We start from the raw sequence: 27,964 nt of genomic DNA, 5'->3' as shown, positions 1-27,964 counted from the left end.
AAGAATACAAATTTAAAAAATTTGCCCTCCGTTGACTTCCATTGTTTGAACACAAAACTGCTGAGACATTTCTAAAAACATTTTCTTTTGTGTTTCACATAAGAAAAATCATATACAGGTGTTGACATGAGGGTGAATAAATGATGACAGAACCCCCTAAAGTGAGAACCATCATAATATATCAACATAAAAAAATTGTCAGAAGGAGTGTGCAAAACTGAAGTATGTAATTATTTGTTTTAAAAATGCTTTTTCCGAAATAATTTTAAAATGCCCAAAATGTTTAAGAAGTCAACCGTTGCTATCTAACACAGTAACATTTACATAGTATAGAAATTCTGTTCTAGTCTAGTCTAGGTACTGTAATGGACAATAAAAGGCACAGGAGTATACAATAAAGAATGTATTTTATAAAAAATATATAATTTTAACCTAACAAATTTGTAAACCTCCGTTATAAAGAGAAACATCTCATTTAACATCATGCTGATATGGATGATATGTGATCATCTGAATATGTAGTCACTAGAACATTGCCTCACTTGTGCTCTCCTCCAGGTGAGCAAACATTACCTGAGGCCTCCTGAACACAGCTGTCATCATACTCACACACTACAGTCAATGACCCACCTACATATCACCCTGATTTGATCATATTAAGCACTGGACTTGAAACTGAGAATCTCAGGATTTGATTTAGTTGGTCATGTAAAGAAATAAACCATGTCAAACCGATTCTAGACTTTATTGTCTCACGGGAAATCTTCAGCCTATTTTCAAACATATCCCTTAGTTTGTCTTGTGATTAGTTCTCAGCGGCAGTCAACTGGAAAGATGATTGTATTACGAGCTAACTGAATCTGTTTTTCATCCACTGAGGCCGGACCTCTCATATAAAGTCAATGTAGTAAGCCGACTAAAAGCCTCATTATAAAGAACAATAGCATTTATAATGACCCTTGATGAGTATAGAAAGCTCTGGCTGGAATGCTTCAGGCTCCATGGCCCTGTTGCGTTCTCGGTCAAGCACAGCTCCATATCTGAAATATGTCTTCATAATGAAAATCTTACTTCATGTTTAGTACTCTTAATGATACATCATATGATAAATGTAAATAAATTCTACTGCATTTTATCCATATTTAAAGTGCATTAGTTTTGTAAGGCGTGTAGTAGGGCGCAGCCCACAAGGCCCCTCCTCCAGATCTGTGCGCACTTTACGCGCGGTCTCTGCGAACATCTGCCCTCTCTGCTGCTCATCTATAGAGACTCTGTGGCGTTCTCGCACGCACCAAACGCAAGGCTAGAGCGCGGACAGACATGGATCCCCGTTACGTCGCTCTGCTGGTCGCTGGACTTCACGTCCTCACTTGTAAAAGTAAGTCTAAGGTTTCATTCAGCACGCCAGTGGCAGGTATAAATAGCCACGAGGAAAGTTTATGGAGAGGTATTGTTGTTATTAGTTTGATGTGTCGCTGATGCGCGTTTCTTAACTCGTGAGAAATTCACGAGGATGTTGTCACGCATGTAATGCTTTTGCACTGTGCAGGTTAACACAATTTATGTTGCATCTACGGTATTAACAGTTAAAATGCTTTGTAATCGAGTGCAATGAAATAACCCTTGCAACTTTTTTGTGGAAATTTGTGTTTTAAATCGTACTACAGAGAGTTATAGAATAATGTATAGATTATAGATAACATATGCTTTCCAGTAGCTCAGTGGTTAGAGCATGGTGCTAGCAATGCCAAGGTCATGGGTTCTCCAGCCCAGGGATTGAACAGACACTCTGATACGAATGTATAGTATAATGCAAAATAAATGGCGTCTGCCAAATGCGTGAATAATTTAGTGATTTTACAGCAGTCAGGATCTGAAAGTTATATGAATGGATTAAGCTACACATATTACCATACAAATACCCCACATGCAAAAATAAACTTCTGTATTTGTGGTAGATATGTAAGGTTTCTGAACCTTTTCTTATCTCCTTAACTGCTGAAGCTTAAGTCAAAAGAAAAAAGAGGTCTGTGTCATTCTCTTCACAGACCTCGAGACGTTAGATCATAATTTTAAGTATCACAAGATAATCTGTAATTAGTCACTGGATTGTAACTTGAAACACTGCTTTGAATGTACGTTGCAGTGGCATGCATTTTTTGTATAGTTGGAAGTGAGGGCGGACTTGAAAGGATACAGTACATCCTCACAAACGGCATTTTCTTTGTTCCCAAGCATCTGCTGACTGAAGTATGAGTTCATAGTGTGATGTTTCCATTCTCCCTTTTATCTCCCCATCTGGGGCAAACTTCCTCGCGCTTTCTTCGTTTTTCTTATTCTTTATTGTAATTACGTCCTCTTCCGTTGACAGCCATTCATATTTTTCTTATTGCACTCTTGTTGTAGTTTCCTCCTTCTCCAGAGTAGCTGGTTTCCTGACCTACACACCTTTTACATTGTGGTCTTATCTCTGGTTCAGATCGTCGGGTTCACATCCTTCTGTAGTTTTCGATACGGTCTCATATTTATAGACACAAATGATGGCGGGTTTGAGTTAGAAAAATCAATTAATATACAAACTGAGTTAGATAAAACAGGTAATTTATCCTTTGCTTTTCCAGAAGAAACAATCAAAGCCAATATAGATAAGAAGATAAATGAATTAAATCTGTTTCTGTGAAGCAGATTTTGTTTGTGTACATTTGCCCAGGACTGTCCCTGGTGTATTTCTGGTTGTTCTATGCATAGCACTTATTGTGTTTACTGCATTTTAACGGCATAAACTATTAGGTCATCATAACCTATTATTGATTTCTATCTGGGAAATGTAGCCCATAGTCAGAGCCATTGTAGAGTTACAATTCCGGCTTGAACTGAGCCCAGTAGTGAAGACAAAACAGACAAAATATATATTACGCTACACTGTAAATTATCATCTCACTATCTACTTCAGCTTTTTTATTGCTTGCTCTGATTTTTGCCACTCCATTGGAGGGCACATTTATAAAGTTCGATGTTTACATGTGAACTTTTTCTGGTAGTATGGTGTGGTGAAATGCCATGTAGTGCCTTCTAAGTCTTGTGCAGCTGTCTGGTGTACAGATTTTGACTGGCTTCAACGTGGCATGTGTGAAGTTATACAAATTATACAAAGCTTCTGTGAGTGGAGCTGTTTTCATGTGCAGGGTATAAAGAGATGCTTCCCTCAATGGGTCATAAAGAGACTGGGATCTTAACAATTTACCAGATGGAGAAACAAAGTGCCTTTCTTGACGCCATGTAATTTAGGGTTAAAGGTTACACTCTTTGTCCGGACTCTCAAAGATGAGGTTTCTTGTGCGTTTACATGGAGGTCTTACGAAATAATGTAGTAGAACAGATATGCTCTTAATTGTCCAAAGGAAGTGAGGAAGTCCACTTAGCAGGGCTACTGTTGAAAGTCAGACTTCAAAAACTCTGTTCCTGATCAAATGTTTATATAACTCTGTCAGTTTGTTCCAATCCATTTATCGTTTATGTGGGTTACAGGTTAGGTAAAAGACACTAGTGAATGTATGGAAATTAAAGAAAGTTATTTCTTTCTCTACCATAATTTCTCTAATTTATTAACAGTTATGCTGACAGAAAGCTGCGTTCAAAAATGCTTACTTTAGGCAACAAGAATTTCTCACACATATTCACAGAAGTTAAAGGTACAGTGTGGGGATGTTTTGTATGATCTATTAACAGAAATGCAATATAACATACAAAACTGTGTCTTTAGATGTGTATAAAACCTTTACGTAATGAAAAGTTATGTTTTTATTACCTTAGAATAAACCAGTTGTATCTACATAGCTCTATCTACATGGAATTTGTTATGTTGCGCAGCCATGTTTTGTACAGTAAGCTCTAACGGACAAACAGCTCTACAGAGCGCGTTTCGTATATGTTGGTCTTCGTGTGTGTTTTTAGACGCAGCTTGCGTCATCACTGAGTTGAAGACGCACAAAGTAGTAAGTCGTAGTACGGAGAGGTGGAGGAGTAGTCGTCGTCTAGCTGAAGCAATTGATTGTTCTGTCTTAGAAGTTTTGATAAAATGGAGGACCATGCGTATTGTGCACAAGAGCCGACAGAGCGTGAATCTCCGTCGTCAAAGAAGCACAAACGTGATGCTGCCAGACGAATTAGAGACAAACGGCGGCAGAAATCCAGGATAAACATCGGTGTATCTATTACCAGATGGAAGGCACTGTTGAAAGACAAATGTTTTCAAGGCGACGCCGAAGTTGCCTGTTTTCTGCTAGACTGGTAAGATAATTCAACATTTTCAATGTTTCCACTTTTTCAATGTTTACCAAACAACTGTTTTGTTGAAACGGTAACGTTAGCATTATATACAAATGGCCATATAACCTCAGAATAATAATGTTTTTCCGTCCCTGCGGTACGTACTCCGGTTGTTCCTGACTTTACAAAGGGGGAGACAAACGTCTACTAACTTACACCTAACTGCCTATGTCACTGTCAGATCAAACGCTTTGAACAGCGTTGCTATTTACGATTAGCTAACTTTAGATACTTCACTACTCTCAGCGTGTACTAGATAGCACGCAAGAAATATATCTAATTATAGAATTGTAACAATAACTTACGCAATAGAATAAATGTTAAATAATTAATTACGTTAATAAATTGCCTTACCTTTGCAAAGAAACATTGTTGCTTGTATCACTGCTATCCGCTGTCTCAGTAGACGACATCTTTTTTTACTGTTGCGGCCACCGTCGTAATTCGAAAGGGAGGGGTGGGCAAATGACTCAGAGATTCGTTGCAAAACTATAATACAACGCTAGTGGCAGCTGATTTTCAAGAACTGCGCCTTTAAAGGGATAGTTCACCCAAAATTATTTTTTTTCATCATTTGTTCCCCCTTCAAGTTGTTCCAAATCGGTATAAATCTATTTTTTCTGATGAACGCAAAGAAAGATATTTGGAAGAATGCTTGTAACCAAACAGTTCTTGGCCACCATTGACTACCATAAAAATTGCTTTGTAATTTTCTTTGTTCTGTTGAGCACAAAAGAAGATATTTTGAAGAATGTGGGACAGCAAACAGTTCAGGGGCACTTTTGACTACTGTTGCATTTTTCCTACTATGGTAGTCAGTGGTGGCCAAGAACTGTTTGGTGAACAACTCGAGGGTGAGTAGATGATGACAGAATTTTAGATTTTGGGTGAACTATCCCTTTAATTGTTTTTACTTGTTTGGTGAGGAGGACAGTTGACTTTGTGTAATACCATAAAGATAACTAACCATATTATTTATTCATGCCACAATGCCTTCTGGGAACTTATAGCTTCTTTGTTCTTTTTTTGTTTTTCAGTGTTTGGCTTCCCATTTTTAGTTCACACAGTTGAATCTTGTGCCGTGACAAATCAGAAAAGAATTCCAACACATTGAAGCAGTGGTCGCCTCACACGTCACATGATAATTAGCGCATGCCTTGCGTTCTGCACCTCACATGCAGCGTGTATTATTAAACGGTGTATCTGTAGTGTTTATTGTTGATAAGATTCACTCTGGGTCTGACTTATTTGAGTGATAGATTGCAGCTGACCTTCCATTAGGATATAATCACTGTGCACAACTCAGAGTCATTTCCCCTTTATCCATCTCTCTGTCTTTGCTCAGATCTAGAGACTCTCCAGTGTGGCCTCCTGCCACTCCATTTCCAGGAATCATTTGCATGCTTAGGGCTTTATGAATTGCTTTTCCAATGTAAATCTATATCCAGACTCTGAATATCTGTCCTTATAACAGAAGATAAAACCTGCTCCTTCTTATGATATTCTGAGTCTATCAGGGTTTTATAAATATGTGTCTGGATAATGCAGTATTGTTATGGTTAGGAAGACAGAATCCAGATCTCTGCTGTTGGAAAAAGCCCTGCACCCTTATTAAACAGTTGTTATATAAACTTAAGTTTAGAAATGGGAGGAAAGTCTATTTCCTATCATTTGCAGTTTTGATGAGCAGAAACATTTATCGAAAAAAGTCACGTTCTTTTAAAATGTAAAGGGATAGTGAAATAAAAATGAAAATTCTGCAAAACACAAAAGAAGACACCCACCCTATTGTATATACACAAAACCAATGCAAGTGAATGAGTGTCAGTTACCAACATTCTTCAATATATCTTCTTTTGTGTTCTGCAGAAGAAAGAAAGTCATACAGGTTTGAAATGACAAGAGGGTGAATAAATGATGACAGAATTTTCATTTTGGGGTGAACTATCATTTTGAATTACTTTTGATTTTTGATTTTAGAAAGACCATAAACATGGGGATCAGATGAGTGAGACAAAGATAGTTTTTTAAAAAGAAAGCCACAATAAAGTTGTACATGGGAACTGTACATGACTAACTACACTACGGAAATGTGGAGACCACAGTGTCACAGTCTGTGCTGCTGGAGATTGTCATAGGAGCTGTGAGTGGAGAGCTTTCCAGAATATAGCAATATTATTAGCAGCAGTTATTTAGCTCTAGCCAGGACACCAAATGACAGAAGTCGCATGATTAAAGCTACGGTGTAGTTTAGAAAGAGAAGTAGCTTGTGCCACACTTAATTTTTTCTGTATGGTGCTCTTCTTACACATACAAATAGGACAGTGTGTTTGGGAAGAATTGCCAGGTGTCTGAATGAAGGTTGTCCTGTGAAGTTTTCATTTTCTTATTTAGTATAGGTTTTTTGAAAAACAAGACAAAAATAGCCATCAAGAATGTTTTATCTTTGCAGTGCAGCTAAAGCTGTTTGATGTACTTGAAACTGACCTGGAATCTCTGGGGAGGTTCTCATAACCTTCTGCTTTCACCCGTTCTGTTCTGTAGTGAGGTCCGGCAAACAGCTGCACACACCTGGCACTGAAATGATCACAGAATCCGTTCACATTCGGCTTTCACACACCCCTTCCCTCCTTAACCCCCACAACACCTCCCCTGCTAAGCATTGAGCCGTAAACGCACATCCATTCATTCTCTGACTCAACAGACTCAACCTCTGCCTTCCTGATTCACTGACTCATTGATTCAGCCTGATTGTTTTAATAGGCCAATCGGGGAGTGTATGATTACACAATTTGTAAAAACATGGTCATGATACAGTATGTTGCCATGATATTGTTATGTTATAGATTTTTTTGTTATTTGCTTTTACAAAAACAAACAGCTGTATAGAAACATAACTATCAGTTTGTATGAGTACTGTTCCTTTAAGATGACTAGACATTTCCTGTAAGGATTCAGTCTAAAGATGATGTCGTTTAATTCATCCTCCAGAACATATGTACTAGTGGTAAGAGGAAACAGTCTGGTGAGAGACTGAATTCTACAATTTAGGAAAATGGTTTGGACCCACAGGATTGCCCTCGGGGAACTCTGTAGGCCTGAATGCAGCTCTTGTTCTGGAGGTCTGGAGGCTGTGCAGAAGAACTCAGAGGGAACTATAATCTGCTCACTTTTGGCCCTGTGCCATAATGTAACTGCTTCTAACATTCTGCTCCCCATCTGCATTACCTCAATACAGAACCATTCATGTTGTGCTACATCTTCTGATACAGTATTACGTTATACATGTACAGTCTGATGGATAATTGTTATGTGTGGTGCATGTACAGTATATTTAAATGGATTTGCTTATCTGCTCAAGGACAAATCAGTTTACGGCTGTTTTTTTGTGTATTAGACTTACACAATGAATGGGTCACGGTTTATGTGCCACAGTATATAGCGATTTTTCATACTTAACAGGCATTTCTTCATGACATGATTTATGGACTTCTATGAGAGTTGTTTTAATGGATCTTTTCATATCAATAACATTTGCAGATGTGGTGTAAAATCAGTCGCTTCATGCCACTTCTGTCTGCGGTTTGACACTTGGGTGGCGTAAAAACAGAATGCATAAAGTCAGAGCATGATTTTATGTCAATTATTTTGCAAAGGTCTGATCTAAGTTTGTTTAGTTTTGATTAACGTAGACAATTTTGTTGGCAGGTAATATCTGAACACTTCTGAGCCTAAACTACTTTTATTGTTTGCAAGTGACGCTTTTTAGAATATGCTGTCTGATGCTGTTGTATATTTGCTGTCAGGGGTCAGATTTGATCAGTTATGGTTTCATGCTCAATTTGAAGGCTGTTACGCAAATCGGAATTGTTATCAGCTTGATTTTCTGGTGTTTTGAACCTATTTATCAAGTACGTGCTATTGAACAGAGCTCTGGATCATCTTGTGAAGACGGTTTGGATGTAAACAGAGTTTTACGATTGACTGTTATACTTTTATGACTGGTCAGCTGTCTGAAGTTAGAATGTTGTCTGTATGTTCAATTGCTAATAATCACAAGGCTGTGAGTGTTAGATTAAGGATGTGTTCAAATTTCATAGGCCTGAGGAAAGACAATGAAGTCTAAAGGAAAAGAATCTGCTTAAGGCGATGTTCAGTCTCTAGAATAATATGCAATATTTCATATTGTTTTGCTGTTTTAATTTTGTGTCTTTTAAAACTACATTATATGAGGTATGCAATAGTAGTCCATAATGCACTCAATAAAGAATCTGATAATGACATTATTATTTTTTTACTTTTCTTTTTTTACTTTTGTCTGTGAGGACAGAGAGTCCATATAATGCAAGTATTTTGAGCTATGTTTGCAGTTTCAAAAAACACATTCAAATCAACTGTAAAAAAGGCAATGCCATGATTTTGGGTGTGAAAAAACAGGGTCAGTGATCAAAGTAATCTTTTAATCTTGATCCTGATCTTGACGTGTCAGAACCGCTTAGCCAAACAGGAAAACAGGAATGAACCTACAGTAAACATTAAACACACTTCACCATGAATAACCTTGTATTTGCAAGCTAAATTGTGACCATGTTTTAAGTTAAGTTGAATGTGATGTGAATTTGGTTGTACATACAGTTACACAGATGTCTCAGACACACTTACTGTATTAGTGAGATGGTGAGAAGGATGGGGAGTGTGCTTCACAAACACACAGCTGAGGAGGATTTCAGACTGTAACACCTTTAAAATGTGCACATGAGCATATGTCTCCGCATCTAAACTAAATATAGAAATGGGATTATGCCGGAGTCTGGCAGCAGATATGGATAACAAAATTGTATCAGGGGTTTCTTTGGCAGCAAGATAAAAGATGATGATGTACTTTGACTTGAACTAGAAACTATATGAACTAGAAAAGTGTTTCAGAACAGGGGTCGCAGGTCTGTTTTGATAGTCACTCATAATTAATGTGTAAATGGGTCAATTTAATCAGAGATGTTTGAGTTTATATTAAAATCCTCAACAATGTTGACTGCTGATTGCAGAATTGGCAAACTTGAGCTCAGTTTGTAACATCGTTGAGGTCTTTTGCCCTTAGGCAAAAATATATAGTCCTATGTATTAACTGTCAATATATTAAATCATTTAGGCCCGGTTTCATAGACAAGGCTTAGCCTAAGTCAGGACTATGCCTTAGTTAATTTAGGCTATTTAAGTCGCTTTTATTAAAATGCCTTAGAAACAACATTACGGATGTGCATTACGTCTGGGACTAGCCTTAAGCTTCGTCTGTGAAACCGGGGCATAATGTATGATTAAATAAATGTGAAGAATAACACATTTTTAATATGTTACACTCTAACACTCTTGTGTTCAGTTAAGGCCAACACATTAATGCTTTGTGTCACTTATTACACACAACTTGTGTTAAAAAGATCAACACAAAATGTGTTAAAAATAACACATAATGTGTTAATTAGGATAACACAAACAATGTGTTAAAATTAACACATCCATTTAAAGAGTGTACAATATATAACAATACACAACATTGCAACGTTTCATATAATGAAAAATATAAGCACTTGGTTCCAACATATGGAAATGTATTATTTCATATATTGCATGATATTTTCCAGTACATTCCCATAATGTTTGTTTCGTAAGCCTATTGGTGACATTTGAGAGATTTCTTGAGATGAGATCTCTTGGTTTCTCCAGATCTCAGGAGAAATATCTGAGATGCAGCAGATTTAGGCAAAAGTTTCCATTTGCTCTCCATTTAATCTTATTGATGTCAAGGAAAAATAAATGAGATATCTGAGGCATCTTATCTGTGTTTTTCCTTTAAGGGTTCAGTTTAGGAACAGTTATGAACTTAAGTCATATCTTAAAACTTTTTAGTACATTATAAGACTGGAGGGCATTTACACTTTAGTGTAATGAGACCCCTAACCCATTAACCTTTTTTTCCAGAGTTATATAGATCCCTCAGTGTTCTCAGTTAAGCATTCGTGACCTGTGAAATAGTTTTGTCATTCTGTAGACAAGACTTCTGCATATATGCTGGTCTGGTGCAGGCGTGCCTAATCTCTGTCAAACGGTGCCTCCTTTCCCACTCGTGAGTGAAATGGACACTTGTGGAGCTAGTGGCTGATGACAGAGCTTGAATTGTGGTGTGTCGGACTTGTGGGACTGACGGTGCCCCATAATGGTCATCTTATCCCAACCATCATGTTGGCCAGAGATGCCAGGCATTCCTAAGAGACTTCTCTCACCGTTTCCTGCTCCCCCAACTAGATTCTCTTGTGTGTCCTCCACAGTGAACCTCATACTAGAACCCTGCCATGTAACATACCATCACTAATCCTTCTAAGTTGTTCTTCACATATCGTATTTAATTCCTTATTCACTGACAGATTTTCATTTTTTAGCAGTACACCTAAAGCCATTAACGTGTTTGCTGAATCCATTGTTTCGTTTCCGTTGACAAATTCCGTTGTCCTTGAATGTATTTTACACATTTTTTTGTTTAAAGCAGGTGATGAAGACTGCGTTTTTTTCACAACAGTGATGTAAATCCAACAACAGTGTTTCACAACAGTGATGTAAATCCAAGTTTACTTGGTTTTAAAGTTGCATTGTGTCATTTCTGACACTCCTCATCTTTCTTTCTTTGGTCAATCAATCCTTAAACAAAGAAAATATATTTTCCTTTATATTAACTGTCAATATATTAAATCATTTCATATGTATTTTAAATAAATATAGAATAATACATTGTACAATATTTAGAATAATACATAAGGATTTTTCATACTTACATAAGGATTATGTCATCAGTTGGTTCTAATATATGTCAGTGTATTATTTAATATACTGTATACAGTAATGTACTATTTAATATATTGCATTATATTTTCCAGTATATTCCCATATTTTTTTGTTTTGTAAGGGAAACCCATGACCCCACCCGGTTAAGCTACTGTTACTTTGTTGAACTGGTCGAGAAACAAACAGATCAATGCGTTTACAGTCGGAGCCAAAGTGTTGAGCTGGGATCAGAAAAATGTTGTCAGATAGAAATGGAAACACGTGAACTCGGCTGTCAACATGTTAACAAGATACACATCTGTTCTTCTCGAGATAAATAAGAATTCCCTGATCAATACTTCAAACATTACATTTAAGGCTGCGTTTGATTGTATCTTCTTCCTGGAGCCTCGAGGGAAACCTTTTACAGTCTTGCAGTGGATCCATTTGCATCAATGAAGTAATCTACTGTAGGTAGTAAACATGACTTGAGCTTTGAAGGCTTTAGCTTTTAGCTCGTGAACATGGAGTAGATGTTCCTAAGGGAGCTGATGTTGTTGATAAGGGATGGGCGCCTTTTTCTCTCTCCCCATTTTTGCAGCTTAATAATTGATGTGTTTCCTGAAACACCAATCTATGCAGATCCCAAACATCTAGGAAGCATTTTAAGGCCTCTGTGTGTCCAAACAACAGCTCATAGCTCTTTATCCATTCGACAGTGAACTGTCTATGGTGTTTGAGTCAATGAACAGCTGGGGCTTTATTTTGGCAAGAGTACTCTGTTGAAAATTGTTCAATTTACTTCAGCATGTAATCATTGTCTGGTTCAGGGAGTGATGTCATAATCCCACTGATTTGAGACATTTGTAAAGGTCTGCTAATAATATTATGATACGTAGGATGGCTGAGCATTCAATTATAATCTTCAGGCATTATGCTGTACTACTGAGAATAGCTTGGCGAGATCTCAGTCTCTCTCATCTGATCTTGCGGCTTGCATTACAATAGGTCACTAATACTTGACTTTCTAGAAGTAAACTGTGGGTTTGTGTTTACACAGACAGGGATTTACTCATAGATCACACTTTGGAGTGGACTCACATTGAAGCAAATTGTATTTAGTAAACAATTTGAATAATTATGAAAGAAATCCCCATTTTCTAAAGTGTCTTAAAGGTGCAGTGAATGCAATATAATATACATAACATTGTCTTCAGAGGTGTATAAAGACCTTACATAATGAAGTGTTATGTTTTTATTACCTTAGAATTAGGGATGGACATTTTTCAATAGTTTCATATTCGAATATTTGAGCTCATAAAAAACGAATATTCAAATATTGTTAATAAAGACGTAATTTGTTACGTTTTTATTTAGTCACAATTTCACATCAAACTTATAAATGTCATTTAATATTCATAATGCACTAATATTATATCCGGTATATAGGTTTTTTAATGCTGAGAAGATTAGCAACGTTGAAAAAAAATAAGAAATAGAAAAATACATAACTGCATTTCAACCTGCGCGAAGCGAAATCATACAAAGAACAAACATACAAAACAACCAAAACGCAACATACATTGACAGTCTGTGATATATGGTTATGTTTATTTTGTTTTACATGTTCTTGATAAGAAAAACAAGCATATAGGTCTATTTTACTCTGGTGAAAATCTGTTCAACAAGCAGACGGTTACCAATCCGACAGCGGAGAAAATGCGCTGCTCTTCTCTAACTCCCGGTAACAAAACCCAGATCTGACAAGAATATCTGGCTTTATTGTTAATAATGTTGATAATAAATAAAGTAAACAGGCTTGATACCTCAATAAATAAAATCAACTAAGGTAGCCTAACTAAGGAATTACAGAGCGTTTTAAAACAAACAAAAGAAAACATCTGTGCGAATTTATTTACAGGCGATACAAATATAGGCTTTAGGTATGGAAAAGGGTCTGCTAAGGCCAAACTTATTAACATTAGTTGCAGTGAAATGTACATTTTAATGTTTCAAGTTCAAAATCAGCATTAGTTAGCCTAATATATTTCTAATGAACAAACAACCACTCCGAACAAGTTATGGTAATAAATAAATGAATCATCTAATCATTTAATATTACATTGGTATTTTTATACCAACTTATATATAAGTAATGTTAACGAATTCTGTGGCTCACGTTTTTAGATTTACTTAGAATGAGCTATTTATATCCCCTTGCATGAAATTCTCCATGTTGTTTCTACAGTAGCAAAACTGCTCCACAGAGCGCGTTTCATAAATACATTATCTTCTTCGGCGAAAACGTGACGACATCTTAGTTTTGTGTCAGCCACCGTAGTGCTTCGAAAGGGAGGGGTGGAGTGAGCCGTTGGTTGCAATTCACAACCTCACCACTAGATGCCGCTAAATTACATACACTGGACCTTTAACAGGATTCATACTGTAGTTTTAAGATGAGTTATTATGAAATGTTTTATGATGAAAGGACTTTGCTATGAAGAACTTAAGGGGCACATGTCAGGTTTTATTTACAGGGCAAGACAGCACATTGCTGTGAAATGTTTGCTATGATCTTCTGTTTAGATTATTCTGGCTTTCAGAACATAAGACTTCCACTTTCACAGCATCTCTGCATTCCATTGCTGAAGATTAAAGGATGTTTGACATACACACTTTGTTTTATGTGTTGAATCAAGCTATCCCATATATGACCCTCTTTGTGAAATCTAGGCTAAAGTCTCAAAATCAAATCATGCGATAAGGAGCATCAAAGGGGTTATAGCTATAACAATGATGGAAATCGGTATTATCACTGTAAATTATGGAGTTTATGATAAATAAAGTATAACATACAATATTCAAGTTGTGTTCATAATACTGAACTTAAAGATTTTAAATACTAAAATGAATGATCTCATTGACACTACATTTTATTATTTTGTACAAAAATACCAAAAGTTATCTTCCTAAACATTGATTTCAATCTTTGACATGGCCTTACTCAGTCAATATTAAAGACATCAATGTTATATTCTTACAGAATGTTCTTTATATGATTTTATGTAGAAAATAAAATAATTTCACAGGCAGGGTCACATATACTCGCATGTCACATGGTAGATGAGGGTCATTTGGCACACTTGCTTCATGCCACTTTCCAGTGCACCAAAAAAGGAATGAGCTGCACTCCGGCGCTCCATCACGCTGGTGGCAGCAATTGCTTCCAGAGTTACAGGCTATCTTTAGAGATCTGTTCCACCAATGAGAGATCATCATTGCATGCTTCATACTTCTCAGGGGCAGTCATGGAACTCTCTGACATCACAATTAAGGAAGCATAAATAATGTCCCGCTGGTTGTTCCCATACTCCAGAAATCGGCAGCTATTTTTGCTTCTCTTAAACATGCAGTAGACCCACGGAGATGGTTTGCATCAGACGTGGGAAAAAGAGATGGAGGGGAAGTGGGGGCTCATGGGAGGAGGCGTGGGGAAGGGTCCACAGAGATCATTGTTAAAATACGCTCCAGAGATGCAGTCCATATTTGTTATGATGGCTGTGTTTTTTATGTTTGCAAGCAGACCGTAAAGTCAAAAGATTGGGGGTAACAGGCTGACTTGTCATCAGGCCGGTCTGTAGGTCACTGGTGTGTGACTGGGAGTGTGAGAGAGAGTTTAACAGCTGTCTCTGTATGTATTAGCTCTCTTCTTGAGAATAATAATAAAACATTGTCAAACTTAAAGGCAGGATAGGTGATCCTGTCCAGAAACATTTTTTGTCATGCTGGTTGGAAATCTCTTTACAACCTGATAGCAATCAAGAAGTATAGTGGTCAAATAATATTTTTATAATTATATATAGTCTGTGAAAGGCGTAGGACAAAAAAAACATTCACCCAATCAAAACGTTCTGGCCGAACGCTGTAACTGGTCATGTGTACATTTTCAGCCAACGTATTTTGCATACCCCTGCGCACCCTGTTCACGCAGACATCAAACGTCATCAGCGCGCTCACGTCCGCTGTGTCAATGTAGGGAGAATGGCGGACAATCAGCAACAATCAAACTTAACAAGTAAATCTACAAAACGAAAGTCCGTTTTTGAAAAAGCAGTGACGAAAAAACGTCTGGATCATGAAAGAGGAAAAACTCGAATTAACATCGGTTCAGCTTTTACACAATGGAAACAGCTCCGGCAGGAAAAGGGTCTAAAAGACGATACCATGGTTGCTCTCTTTCTTTTGGACAGGTATTTACATGCTTCGAGAAGAATTTAATGGATTTAGTTTGTAATTCGTTACATGGATTTACGAAATACATTCATGTGTTTGGAGGAGGCGTGGCTTTGGATGGCGAATCGAATAGAGGGTGGGATTATAATTTCAGTGCTAGCAGGCTAAAGTTAGCACCTTTCCAAATCAACCACTCCACCTTTAAACTCTCCACTGCTTGTCAGGAAACAGTATATTTGCACTTTTTCATTGTAAGACTTCAGGATTGTAAATAGCGATTATGTCCTCAATGCCATTAAGCTGCTTTTAAAGATCCTTTCTTGAGATAGCATGAAAGACTGTGTAATGCATCCAGTATTGGCATGTATCTTAGGCTTCTCTTCTTAAGGCTTGCCAACAGTTTGTCCGTGTCATTCACTAGCCTATATGCTAAAGTACAGGAACTCCATTCAGAAGCCATTAAAGCCTTTTAAAGAGAAAGTTCGAGGCTAGGGTCAGGGCAGTAATTAGTTGGGATGCAGAGAAGTGCAGGACACTTGGGCTTTAATGGGACGAAACCCCTATCTTCACTGCCCACCTGCTGTCCGGTGAACTGATGGAAGAGAAGACTGACATCAGATCAGTATGTGTTAATGGAGAAGCTGGGTAGATGTCAGAGGTCTGACTGTGATACTTGTGACGGCTGGACTGCTTTTAACAGAAAGGTCAGAATAGCTAAGGTAGTGCAAGTGATACGCTCATGCAAATTGAAAGTAGTCTAAAATTCTAGTGCAAATTCAAATGAAATACAAATTGTATGCCAAAGATTGTACATTTTTGAAGCATCTATTGACAGAAATGCAATATAAAATAATATACATAACTAAGTCTTCAGGGTGTATAAAGACCTTACATAATGATGCGTTATGTTTTTATTACCTTAGAATGAGCTATTCCTGTCTACATACACCGCAGGTCCCCTTACATGGAATTCGCCATGTTTTGTCTACAGTAGCCCTAAATGGACAAACTGCTCTATAGAGTGCATTTCGTAAATATGTGCTCTCCTTCAGCAAAAACGTGACGACATCGTAGTGCTTCGAAAAAGAGGGGTGGAGTGAGCTGTTGGCTGCAATTTGCAACATCAGTGCTAGATGGCGCTAAATTTCATACACTGGACTTTTAAGTCATCTCTTCCAATTGCATCATTTTAGAAAGCAAAAGAGCACTTTATAGTGTTCTGTTTTTAGTAATGAATGTGTATGTTTTGTCTTTGGCCATTGCATGTAACCTCACTGGAACTATTTCATACTAATGTCAAACACCTGATAGAGTGCTGTTATTCTTAGATGAGATGAAGTAGGTCATGCCAGCAAGCTCAATGGACATTAGCCTTCGTGAAGTGCCTGCTGTAGGTACAATAATTCTCCTGTGTGTTGTCCCAAACACAAGTCATCTCCCTCGGCAGCAGAATCTCTAAACTAGCTGACTACAAGTCACACATTCCATGATCTGTGAGGCCAAATAAACAACCCTAATAAAAACAATTTGTGCGGCATTAGTATTAAACAAACGTCTGTTTGTCTGCGATAAAAAACAAGTTTGTCCAACCATTAGATGTAATTTTGTATGTGGTAGCGTGTACAGCAGGGATTTAGTTTTTTAATATACTGTAAGTCCATGAACGTTGTATAAATGAAGCCATGCGATGATTGAGATGCTGGATTCAGCACTTCAATTTACCCACATACAGTATGTACTGCATTTGCATATCCATTAAGATTATGGTTGCACAGAAACTCACAGTTGTGTTGGTTTTTCAAGGCCATGGATTGTAAAGAGAGTGAGAATGATTCAGAGTGGTTTTGCATGTTAAGATTTTTTGGGGAAGAAGATCCTGATCTGGCCCCAGTTATGTTTGGCTGGCTTCAAATGCCATTAGGAATGTCTGTAAGGTCATAACTCAATCCTTGAATGGTACATTTCTGAGTGACACAATGCTTGTCATACCACACTGAGCTGGTAAAGATCAAACTGAGTTCAAAGATTCCATTGAGCACTAGTGTCAACACTGCTGAAAAAAAACAATAGAATCCCAGTAGAAACCATCATAGAAATTCTGGTTTCCATTAAAATATCACTATATGAACCATTAGCTTTTAAAATTAAAACCATTACAAAATTCCTGTTTGTTTTGGGCTTTATTCCAATAGGATTAATCTGCCAGATAACACCCCACCAATTAGAATCCATCACATACCAGTAGAGACACCATTATTAGTTTCAATTAAAACCAGTACAATTCCCATTATAACCATTCAATCCAATACATTTTCTATGGTCAGGGTTCTGTTGTTTTTTCAGCAGGGAACACATGCACTATGTACATGTTCACTGCAATTCAGAGACAGGTACAGTAAGAGAGTTTATGTCATTATTTTCACTGATCCTCTGATTTACATTCGCCATGGTCATGTTTTGATTTGCATTGTAATTGTTATAAATAGATTGCAAAATTGAAAGTAGTCTCAAAGTAATTGACACTAGTTTTTACTGACAAAATGCTCTCTCATTTGTACATCGATTTGGATAAATGTTATTATTTAAGGTTGTAGGAGTATTGATCATTGCTAGATCATGTAAACTACTGTATACAACAAGTTAACAAATGGAGCCTTATTGTAAACCATCTCTTTAATATTTTTAAGTCTGCTGATCATGCATCTGTGATTTATAATAGTTTTAATGATGGCCAATTCTGGATGTTTATACAGAACTTGCAGATCAATTTCCTGATTAAAATGTTTTTTTTTTGTGTTAGCAGGAGTCCCACCCTGGTCTGGTTTACTCATTTTAGAGAGCTTTTAATGCCACATGAGCCTTGAGAATCAGAATTAAAGTGTTACTTTTTGGCTGCGTGGAGATACAGTATGTTGGCCTGAATGAATAAGCCGGAGGTTTGATGGCCACAACAAAGAGCGTCGGTCTTCAGCTGATGTCGCTAATGCACAGGAAATGCCTTTGTTGAAGGAACCTAATCAGATTTCTGTAATGTGAAAGCTTTCTTCATACTCAATTATCCTCTTGTAGTGCCAGCAGGACCACATGCAGGAAATGCAAGTCCATTGTTTAAAATGTTTGCCAACAATTTTACATACAGAAATAAACAAACAAGCGTGACAGATGCTACAGACAGTGTTTTCGTCTTTAATTTTAACATAGGATGGTGTTTTTACTGTCTTTTCTCAAGATTCAAGAAGCTATAAGATATTTTAAGGGAGAGAACAGCTCATTTCTGGCTGGTCACTTTGGAACAGTAGGTTATTATTCCCTTGATCAATCGAGTCTTTCTTCCTCTTGAGGCGTGATGCTCGGGAATGCTACACATTAATGTGGACACTGGTGGGCTGAGTGAATTCCACTCATAATCTCCTCTAGCGCTTCTCTCGGCTTTGTTCCCACTAGATCAGGCATTTGATTTGGGAACAGAAGTCGTCCAATCAGAAGTGATCATGCCAATGCCCTGTTATGAGCCTTGAAGGTGCTTAGCAAATTTTGATCGCAATGTCTGGAATTTTGTATGAAATTTGTTTTTTGGAAAATTTTTGGAGGGCTTTCAGAGTGAGCCGTTATGAACAAACTGATCTCTCTAACCCTTTTTAAAAGATATTATAAAATATAGAAGGTCATTAATAACCTGGTGTGTTTATGTGTTTTCAGCATGGGCCTTGGTGGAGGTGAGCATGGAGGACAGGGTGGAGGTTTTTTTATACAACCAGGCCAGCATCCCCTGTATATACAATATGAATGAGAAGGCCATGATAATAACGTGGTCTAAGGTAAGATGAAATATGAACATATGTACAGTATGTAAAGTCATAAGGGTAATTGACAAAAAAAGTACAATGTGTCCAATGGTGTGACAGCATAAATGTAGAACACAAACTCTTAATAATATATTAGTTTACATTATTCATACATTTGTGATATAAAACACCAAGAGGTTTTTTCTGACATTTTTGCTGTCACACCATACTTAAATATATAGAGATTAAAAATAAGAGATTAATTCAAAGACCATTTTCAGTTTTTCTAAATGTACTATATAAATAAAAATATGGTTTCTATTTGCATTTATTTGCAGAAAATGAAAAGTGGAGAAATAGGTGAAAATAACAGAAAAGATGCTCTGTATTTTTTCAGACCTCTAATACTGCAATGAAAACAAGCTCATATTAGGCAATACAACAGTAACATTTCTACATGTATTTAGGAAAAGATTTTTATGTGATAACCTTGATGTTTATCACAGTTTTCATGCGTCTTGTCATGCTGTCAGTCTTTCACATTGCAGTTGGATGACTTTATGGGTTGTTGAAATTCAAAAGACACTGGACTAAAATGACCATAATACATCTAGAAATGCTGATTAAATGAACATTTGAAATGCTCTCTTAATATTTTCCACGGCTGTATATGTATACACACACCTGGGCATTTTTTCTAAATTTCATCAGTAAACTGTATAATCTTAACATCAGCATGTTTTACTTTGCACAGAAATTACCAGGCAGAGAGCGAAGCAAAGTACTTTTCCACATTGAAGGTGAACGTGGGGAGATAGATGACAGTGGCTACACGGGGCGGATCAGCTACACTCATTCTTATAACTCCAGTGAGTCCCTGGGAAGCATCATTCTGACTATCGATAAAGTACAACTGAGCGATGAGTCTGAGATCATCTGCATGGTGAAAGATAACACCTTGGCAGACCAGGGTGAAGGACACACTCAGCTACAAGTCTTTAGTAAGTTAAAAGGGGTGCATTTAAAGAAGCAATGCTTCCTCCCTATTGTCATCATATTCTGAACAACCTAATACTAAACCTCTTTGTTCTTTAGATGCGCCATCTATTCCTGCGATTGTTGGTACACACAATGGAATTTCTGTAGATGAAAATAAGCCATCAACGGTAAAGGTCAAAACCATTTTTTGGAAATCAAAGTTTCATGAACTTGGCACAATTATTGTATTTCTACTCAGGTTGCGGACTGCAAAGTGGACAATGTGTACCCCAGACCCAACATCACCTGGTACAGGGGCACATTCCCTCTCCAGTCCTCAAATGATGGTAAATGCAAAAACAAAACCATTGCATAGCACTTATGATTTAGTTTCAAATTTAGTTTCTATGTGATTGTGTGGTTTAAATGTAATTGTATTGGACTACAACAAACTCTCTGCTTCTTCTTCAGTTAAGATCATGGATAGGGTGACGAAGAATCCTAGCGGCTTGTTCACAGTCTACAGTGAGCTTCATCTAAAAGTTGTAAGGGAAGATGAGCACGCCAAGTTCTACTGTGAGGTCAATTACTTTACCCCTGGTGAAAAACGAATGATGGAGTCCGATCGTATCAACATTACCGTTTTTTGTAAGTCAACATACTTTCAGCCTAAATCTGCTATAACGTGTTTGGATAAAAATCTGCTTGCTTCATAATGCCCAATGCATTTCTCTGTGTAAAAAAGCCTGTGTAAGTCGAAATCAAAATGAACCTTCTTAAAGGGATAATTCACCCAAAAATGAAAATTCTGCTATCATTTACTCAGCCTCATTTCGTTTCAAATCTGCATGAAAACTTATTGGTCAATATTTTTTAAATTTCAGATTTAGACATAAATAAGCTTTCTATTGATGTATGGTTTGTTGCGATAAAAAAAGAGGAAATCGCCTTTACATTCGGTAATCAGAGATGCTGTAGCAGGTTGTGCTAAGAAGAAACAGTTTTGTTTTAATGCTCTCTATTGCCTTACCGCTGTAATGATGTTTTGGAGAGTCGATGAACCCGAAAGTGGAAATTCTAAGCTTTACAAAGATACCAAAAAGTGGGTAATTCCCAAAGAGCGGGCAGCAGCGAGTGAAGTTTGTTGCATCCACTCACAAAAATAAAGTTTTGATATATTTACGGTAGGAAATTTACAGAATATCTTCATGGAACATGATCTTTACTTAATATCCGAATATCCGAATATTTTATTGGCATAAAACGAAAAATCGATCATTTTGACACATACAATGTATTTTTGGCTATTGCCACAATTTTACCCATTCTACTTATGACTGGTTTTGTGGTCCAGGGTCACATTTGATTCTCATTTAAAATGTGTAACATTACTGACAAAATGGGTTGTCTATGATGTTTCATGTCGACGAACATTTACCGTGCAGCATTTTAAACTTCCATTTCATTATTGCAGACCCCACAACAGAGGTTACAATGTGGGCAAATCCGTCCGAAAAGCTTTTAAAAGAAGGTGACGCTGTGGAGATCGGATGTAAGGGAAATGGAAACCCACAGCCCATTTTTACTTTCATTCATGACAAGGTAACATATATTTCATTCACTCTAACCTGTGTACATTGGATAATATGCGGGATTCAACAACAGCTCTTGTTTGTCCATTCCAGAACGAACTTTCATCAGAAAATGAGTTGCTGGTTTTTAAAGAAGTCAAGCGTTCAGACAGCGGAACATATGTGTGTCAAATATTAAACTTGGACACATACACGGAGGTCGAGGACTCCATCGATATCATGATACACTGTAAGAACACATCACTTCGCATTTGCTGTTAAGTCAGCTATTTTCATCCTACTGACCAACACCACCCTTCTTAGATTTGGATGAAATTGTGGTGACACCAGAGAAGCGGGTCCTGGACCAGGGGGAAGATCTGACATTAACCTGTAATGCTTTGGCTTCTCTGTCCACACACACAGAATGGTATAAGGTAAAACACCACCGTCAGTGTTGATTAATTTGGAATCAAGACCAGATCTCCTCGAAGTCCCGAATCTCCTCGAAGACCCTTTCAGTAGTATAAATCTCCATTGCTCAAATGGCTTGTGTATTTATTTAACTGTTTCTGTGCAGGATGGAGTACGTGTGTCAGAGGGACATGTTTTAAAGTTACACAATGCCTCCCAAAACACAGAGGGGATGTATCTATGTAAAATCACAGTCGTTTCCCTGCCTGAGCTACAGAAACAGACGTCTTTGCATATCAATGTGCGAGGTATGACTCTTTGTGTGTGCCAATCAGGACATCTGTGATGTGCGAGTGTTCTTCACTGGCTAATAATTTCTAAATCCTTGTACTTTAGCAAATCCAAAGATCACAGAGGAGATAGTTGTCAGTCCAATGAATAAGGCTGATCACTCTGTTAACTTGACCTGCGTTGCACAAGGCTATCCCATTCCCAACATCACCTGGCACCTCAATGACCGACAGGTATGCTTGCATCGTTCTGCATCTGTCTCTGATTGCTTAAATGAAAATGTTGTCATGAATTACTCATTCTCTATTTGTTCCAAACCTGTATAAATTTCTTTGTTCGGCTGAACGAAAAGAAGGATATTTGGAAGAATGTTAGCAACAGACAGTTCTGAGGCACCACTGACTACCATAGAACAAATTAAAATGGTAGGCAAAGGTGCCCCAGAACTGTTTGCTTTCCCAAACTCCTCAAAATATCTTCCTTTGTGTTCAACAAACCAAAACCATTATACAATAATTGTTTCTACTATGGTAGTCAATGATGCCTCAGAACTGTCAGTGGCAAACATTCTTCCAAATATCTTTCTCTTTATACAGACATTTATACAGATTTGGAACAACTTGAGGTTGAGTAATTCATGACAGATTTTAATTTTTGGGTGAACTATCCCTTTAAACATGAACTGCAGGGCTCAAAGATTAGCCATTTAAAATACACAAGTTACAATGTAAGAATCCCAGTTTTATGGATTTCACTTTTAACCTAATCATATTATCCGTGACAAACTATTATATAGACTGGCGAGCCTCTCACTGAATCGAGTGTGGAGTACCATGAGAAGGGTGTTGGTGTTCTCAGTATCATCTCTGTCAAAGCCAACTCTGAATTCACAGCCAACTGCACCGCCTTCAATGAGTTGGGGATAACCAGCGCCTCTCGTGATGTTACAACCTGTAAGATAAATTCAGAATTCTCTTAAAAAAAAAAAAACTCTTTGTCTTATATTATTGATACTTTCAAATGTTAATCTTTGTCACAAATTTTTCTTGCACGCAGTTGCACGAGGACCTACGACTACGACAGCCCCCCACACGAAAGGTCGGTCTTTAAACTTGGTACCCAAAACTGTTTAGATATTTAAATATACTTTTAACTATGCAAAAAGTGACACGGCGTCTCAATCACAATGTCAAAAACTTTATGTACTAAAGGAAAACTCTAAGAACAAATAAAATCATTTGCTTTGCTTCCTTTAACACAGTTTTAAACATAATGCGTTTCTGACCTCAAAACCTCGGTGAAGTTCTTTTTTTGCTTCACTTGTCTAGTTTCTCTGGGCAAGTGCTGTTGTGAAAAGCCCTCATAAATAAATGTAGAGGAGCTGAGCATGTATTATGCAAATGACTAACCTTGGGGATGCAGCCGGTCATTTAAAATACTCTCAACACATCAACGTTGGAAGAAGTTTGAGAATTCATATGCGTACGCTCATGTTGTAAATTAGCCAGAAACTGTTCATGAGAAGTTCAGATGTGTGCAAAAATATGAATAATGTACCCAATTTAGTAGTGATGAGACACTGTTCTGCTATTTAATTGTAACACAATCATGAGATTATAAAACAGACAGCTGTTTCTTAATGACATAAACACAGTCATTTGAGAGGGCGACTGAAGTGCTGTTTTACTCACTGTTGTTTATTTATCCCGATGTGTTCTATTTTGACCTACACTCAAAGGCATCGGTCAAAGAGAGTGTGTTTGAACACCAAACAGTTTTACGCTGTAACAGAAGGCGGCAGCTGATGGTGAAAGTGGTCTCTTGTGGTCTCTGGACTCACATTAGGACATATACAGGCTTCGTATGAGGCCTGGCAGACTCTGTCGGTGACCTCCTGGGATCAGAGAGCTCGGCATCAGGGCACATATGAGATAAACCAGACCATCACACTTTGGGATATCAGCTGACCTTTCTGGTGCCTATTCTCAGAGCCCTTATCACACAGACTGTTTATACGTGTTGTTAGGAAAATAAACATGAGCAACATCTTACACCGACAAGAGCAGCTACAGTATGATGTTCCAAAACAAAACTTAGCTAACAGAGACTAACAAAGAGTTCTCTGACAGAAAGATAACGCGTGTGGTATCAGGAAAAATATGAATGTTACTAAAATGTGTCTGTGTCGTAACCCAAGCCCTTGTTGTCTCAGCAACAGGAATTACTGTTCCACCCAAACAACATCAACAAGGTTTGTATTGCCACTTTGTCATTTGTCAAGGCCTGAGGCCAACACCAGCCTGACTGCTTTTCCTCCACCATCACCCGCCTCGCTCTTCCACAGACCACACATGTAGCCTGCCTGTGTAAAATCCATCATTTTCTGTTGACCTTCATATGTTTCGTAACTGAGCTGGTTTGACCGGGGAGCCTTAGCGATGGCCATATATGTGTGTTCAATTTACATGGTTTTGCTCTTTGCTTGAATGCATTTGGAAGATGCTATCTAAAGCAACTTACTGTACGTTCAAGGTAAACATTTTGATACACGCAATCCTTGGAAATTGAACTCATGACCTTGGCTGGTGGTTGCTGGTGCTACACCGTAAAATTGATTTGTTGTTTAATTTAACTTAAATTAAGTCACCCGGCTGCTTTTAAATTTGAAAACTTTCAAAAATTCAAAAATGTTAACAATAACAACAATTTTGCATCAAATTCACGTAATAACTAATATTTTTACGTTGAATAAACTCAAAATTTTAAGACAGCTGTGTAACTTAAATAATAATAATAAAAAAATTCACAGTGTATGCTTTAAGTTAAGCTAGAAGAACACAAAACACTGTTCTTCTAGAATGAATCAAGTCATTTCCTTTTAGAAGTCATTCTTTCTAGAACGAATGAATGTTTATGAAGTCACACCATACATCATCTCTGCTTTTACATTCACGCCTGGCACACCATTAGAATGCACTTTGCTGGCAGGATATATCAAAGGCTGTAACTGGTATAAGAAATCATGACTGAAAGTACCTTTGGTGTGAACTTAAGCTGACGTTGGAGGCTATAAACGAAACCTAACCTGCATTTAATTTTTGTTCCACCAGGTGGTAGTGGAGTCATTATAGCGGTTGTCATCATCTGCCTCCTCCTGCTCGCCATCCTGGGCAGTTTCCTCTACTTCCTGTACAAGAAAGGCAGGCTGTCCTGTGGGCGATCGGGAAAACAGGATTTGTATGTTTTTGTTTAGAAATTTTTTTACTGTTAGATGTGTGGAATATTTTTAACATTGACGTAATTAGCTTCTTTGAATTGTCATTAAAATACGCAATTTATAAAGTACAGATTTTTTTTTAATTTCCTAAAAATCATCAAATTTGGACATCTGAGGTTTCAGAAGGTCAGCGATGATATTTAAATTATTAATATTTTCACATGTGCAAAAAGTCATATTCCCAGTCACATTCAATTTTTTTCTGAAAATCCTAAACAATTTGACTGGTGTGTTTAGTGGTTCAGAAAACCTTTACACTTTGCAGCTGCAACAATTTATTTAAAGGTACAGTTCACACCAAAATCTAAATTCTGTCATCATTTTTTCCTCTTTATGTTGTTTAAACGTATATGACTTTTTTTCTGTGGAAAACACATTAGACCAGTGGTTCTCAAACTGGGGGCCCCAAGATGGTTCCAGGGGGCCACAGATTTTGTGGCATTTTAGAAATATAGATATTTATCATAAATTTTGTGCAATCAAACATCAGAAAAACAACGCCACCAACCAAAAGAATTTATGTTTTAGCATTGTTTAACTGAATATTTTCTTGGTTTAATTAAAAATTTAAGTTTAAGATTATAAGTCTTTATTTGGGGGGCCGCTAAGCAATGCACTCTACACAAAGGGGGCCTTACAACAAAAAAGTTTGAGAACCACTGCATTAGACAACACAATATCTTTCTACAGAAGAAAGTCAAACAGGTTTGGAATGACACTAAATGATGAAAGATTTTTTCTTTCTTTTTTGGGGGGTGAACTATCCCTTTTAAGGCTTTGTGTCGTCCACACCAAAGTAATGTTTGGATAGATGTACATTATACAAATATGTGCTTTAAACTCATCATGATGCAAAAAGACATTAATGCCACAACGTTTTTTCTCTAGCACAAAGGAAAATGCTAATAAAGATGAAATTGGGATGAAGAGTAGCAAATCTGAGGAGGCCGTGCTTTTACAGGGAGTCAACGGGGACAAAAAATCACCCACTGAATAGGTTATTTCACTAAGTTTGTACATTGTTGCAATGTTTTCGAAGAGCATTGTTATGTATCTCTTAATGTCCACTAAGAAGTGGATTCACACAAAAGACCCATGGTTTTTAAAGCTGTTTATTTTTTTACTTTTTAAGCACCAAAACCACACCGGCGAGGACAAGAAAGGAAACAAAAGAAGTTTGTGTCCTACAACACTCTCAGGGTGAAGTCCTCACAACAGAGTCCTCAAAGACCTCACCACACAACATACTGTGTCCACTTTCATCCCTCTATCTTGTTGCAGGGCCCAAATTCTGCCCATATTTTGTATTTGACTTGCTAAAATCAGATTTCACATAACATTATCTGCAAACACCAAGAGGTCTGTATATATGAAATACTGTATATATTTAGCTATTTAAAATGCCTGAGACAGCATTTGAAAGATTACGCTTGAACATCGTTTTGATAACAGCACACTTTTGGAAAATTGTTGTGGGGTGTTTGACAAGTGCCGGAATGATTCATTTGATATTTGCTGTCAATGTGCCTGTTTTGAACCTGCTCTCACCTCTATCATGTTATAGTCCATGCACTGAACCACCTTTACCACTGTAAACATTTTAACTGTTCTGAACAACAGCATCACAACCGCCCAATGATCAATCCTGCCTGAGGGCAATTTCTATAGACCTCTTTGGAAAAAAATAAGCAACGCAAGGGTCTATAAATAATAAAATTAGCGAGGAAAAACCTCAGACCAAAGTTTTTACAAATATTTATAATCTTGGGCTCATGTAACCTCTCACTTGCTTTTATTTGTGTATTTTTATTAGCTATATCAAATTAAGTTTCTGTAAAGGGTCTCTGTATAAAAGCAGAGTTATGTTTGGACTAATGTTCAAGTCGAGAAAAATGAAAGTGTACTGTACAGCAGCCAGGACTGGTGCTTGAGTTCTTGCCTTTATTTTTTTACTACGATGACCTACTGTCCTCAACTTGCACTGAATGTAAAAAATGAAGAATCACTTACATGATCGCTCTTCTCGTTTTTAAGTTCTGCAAGTGAATATTGTGCACTAAGGTGCAGGTGTTCCATTAAAAAGCAATTAGGTCTTTTACCTTTCACCTTTCTTTGTGTATGTTTGGCTGCCATATCTGAGAAGTACAACAGAGCGGAAACACAATGGATATATTTTGATACTAGTTCTTTTTAAGATAAAATCTAAAGCAGTATTAATAGGAATTATTAGATACACACCAGAATGTGTGCAGTGTATCTTTAGTCCTACCAAA

At 37.3% G+C, this 27,964-nt stretch overlaps 1 protein-coding gene across 2 annotated transcripts; it reads left to right on the top strand.

Annotated features, from left to right (window-relative positions):
• The first annotated feature begins 1,233 nt into the window (after window positions 1-1,233).
• Window positions 1,234-27,786, top strand: mcamb (melanoma cell adhesion molecule b). 2 transcript variants are annotated; one of them, XM_057350478.1, is made up of 17 exons: window positions 1,234-1,378; window positions 19,075-19,193; window positions 19,915-20,161; window positions 20,256-20,326; window positions 20,398-20,485; window positions 20,610-20,786; window positions 21,613-21,740; window positions 21,824-21,959; window positions 22,034-22,146; window positions 22,290-22,431; window positions 22,520-22,647; window positions 23,211-23,367; window positions 23,471-23,512; window positions 24,627-24,665; window positions 25,525-25,651; window positions 26,580-26,688; window positions 26,824-27,786. In XM_057350478.1, the coding sequence occupies exons 1-16, from the start codon at window positions 1,321-1,323 to the stop codon at window positions 26,686-26,688; spliced, it is 1,881 nt and encodes a 626-aa protein (XP_057206461.1). In that variant the 5' UTR covers window positions 1,234-1,320; the 3' UTR covers window positions 26,824-27,786. The 2 variants fall into 2 exon arrangements, with proteins under 2 accessions (XP_057206461.1, XP_057206462.1); XM_057350479.1 differs by lacking the exon at window positions 24,627-24,665.
• The last annotated feature ends 178 nt before the right edge of the window (window positions 27,787-27,964 follow it).

The sequence above is a fragment of the Triplophysa rosa genome, linkage group LG14, assembly GCF_024868665.1.
Source record: "Triplophysa rosa linkage group LG14, Trosa_1v2, whole genome shotgun sequence".
Lineage (NCBI taxonomy): Eukaryota > Metazoa > Chordata > Actinopteri > Cypriniformes > Nemacheilidae > Triplophysa > Triplophysa rosa.
This window is presented reverse-complemented; position numbering and strand designations above follow the sequence as displayed.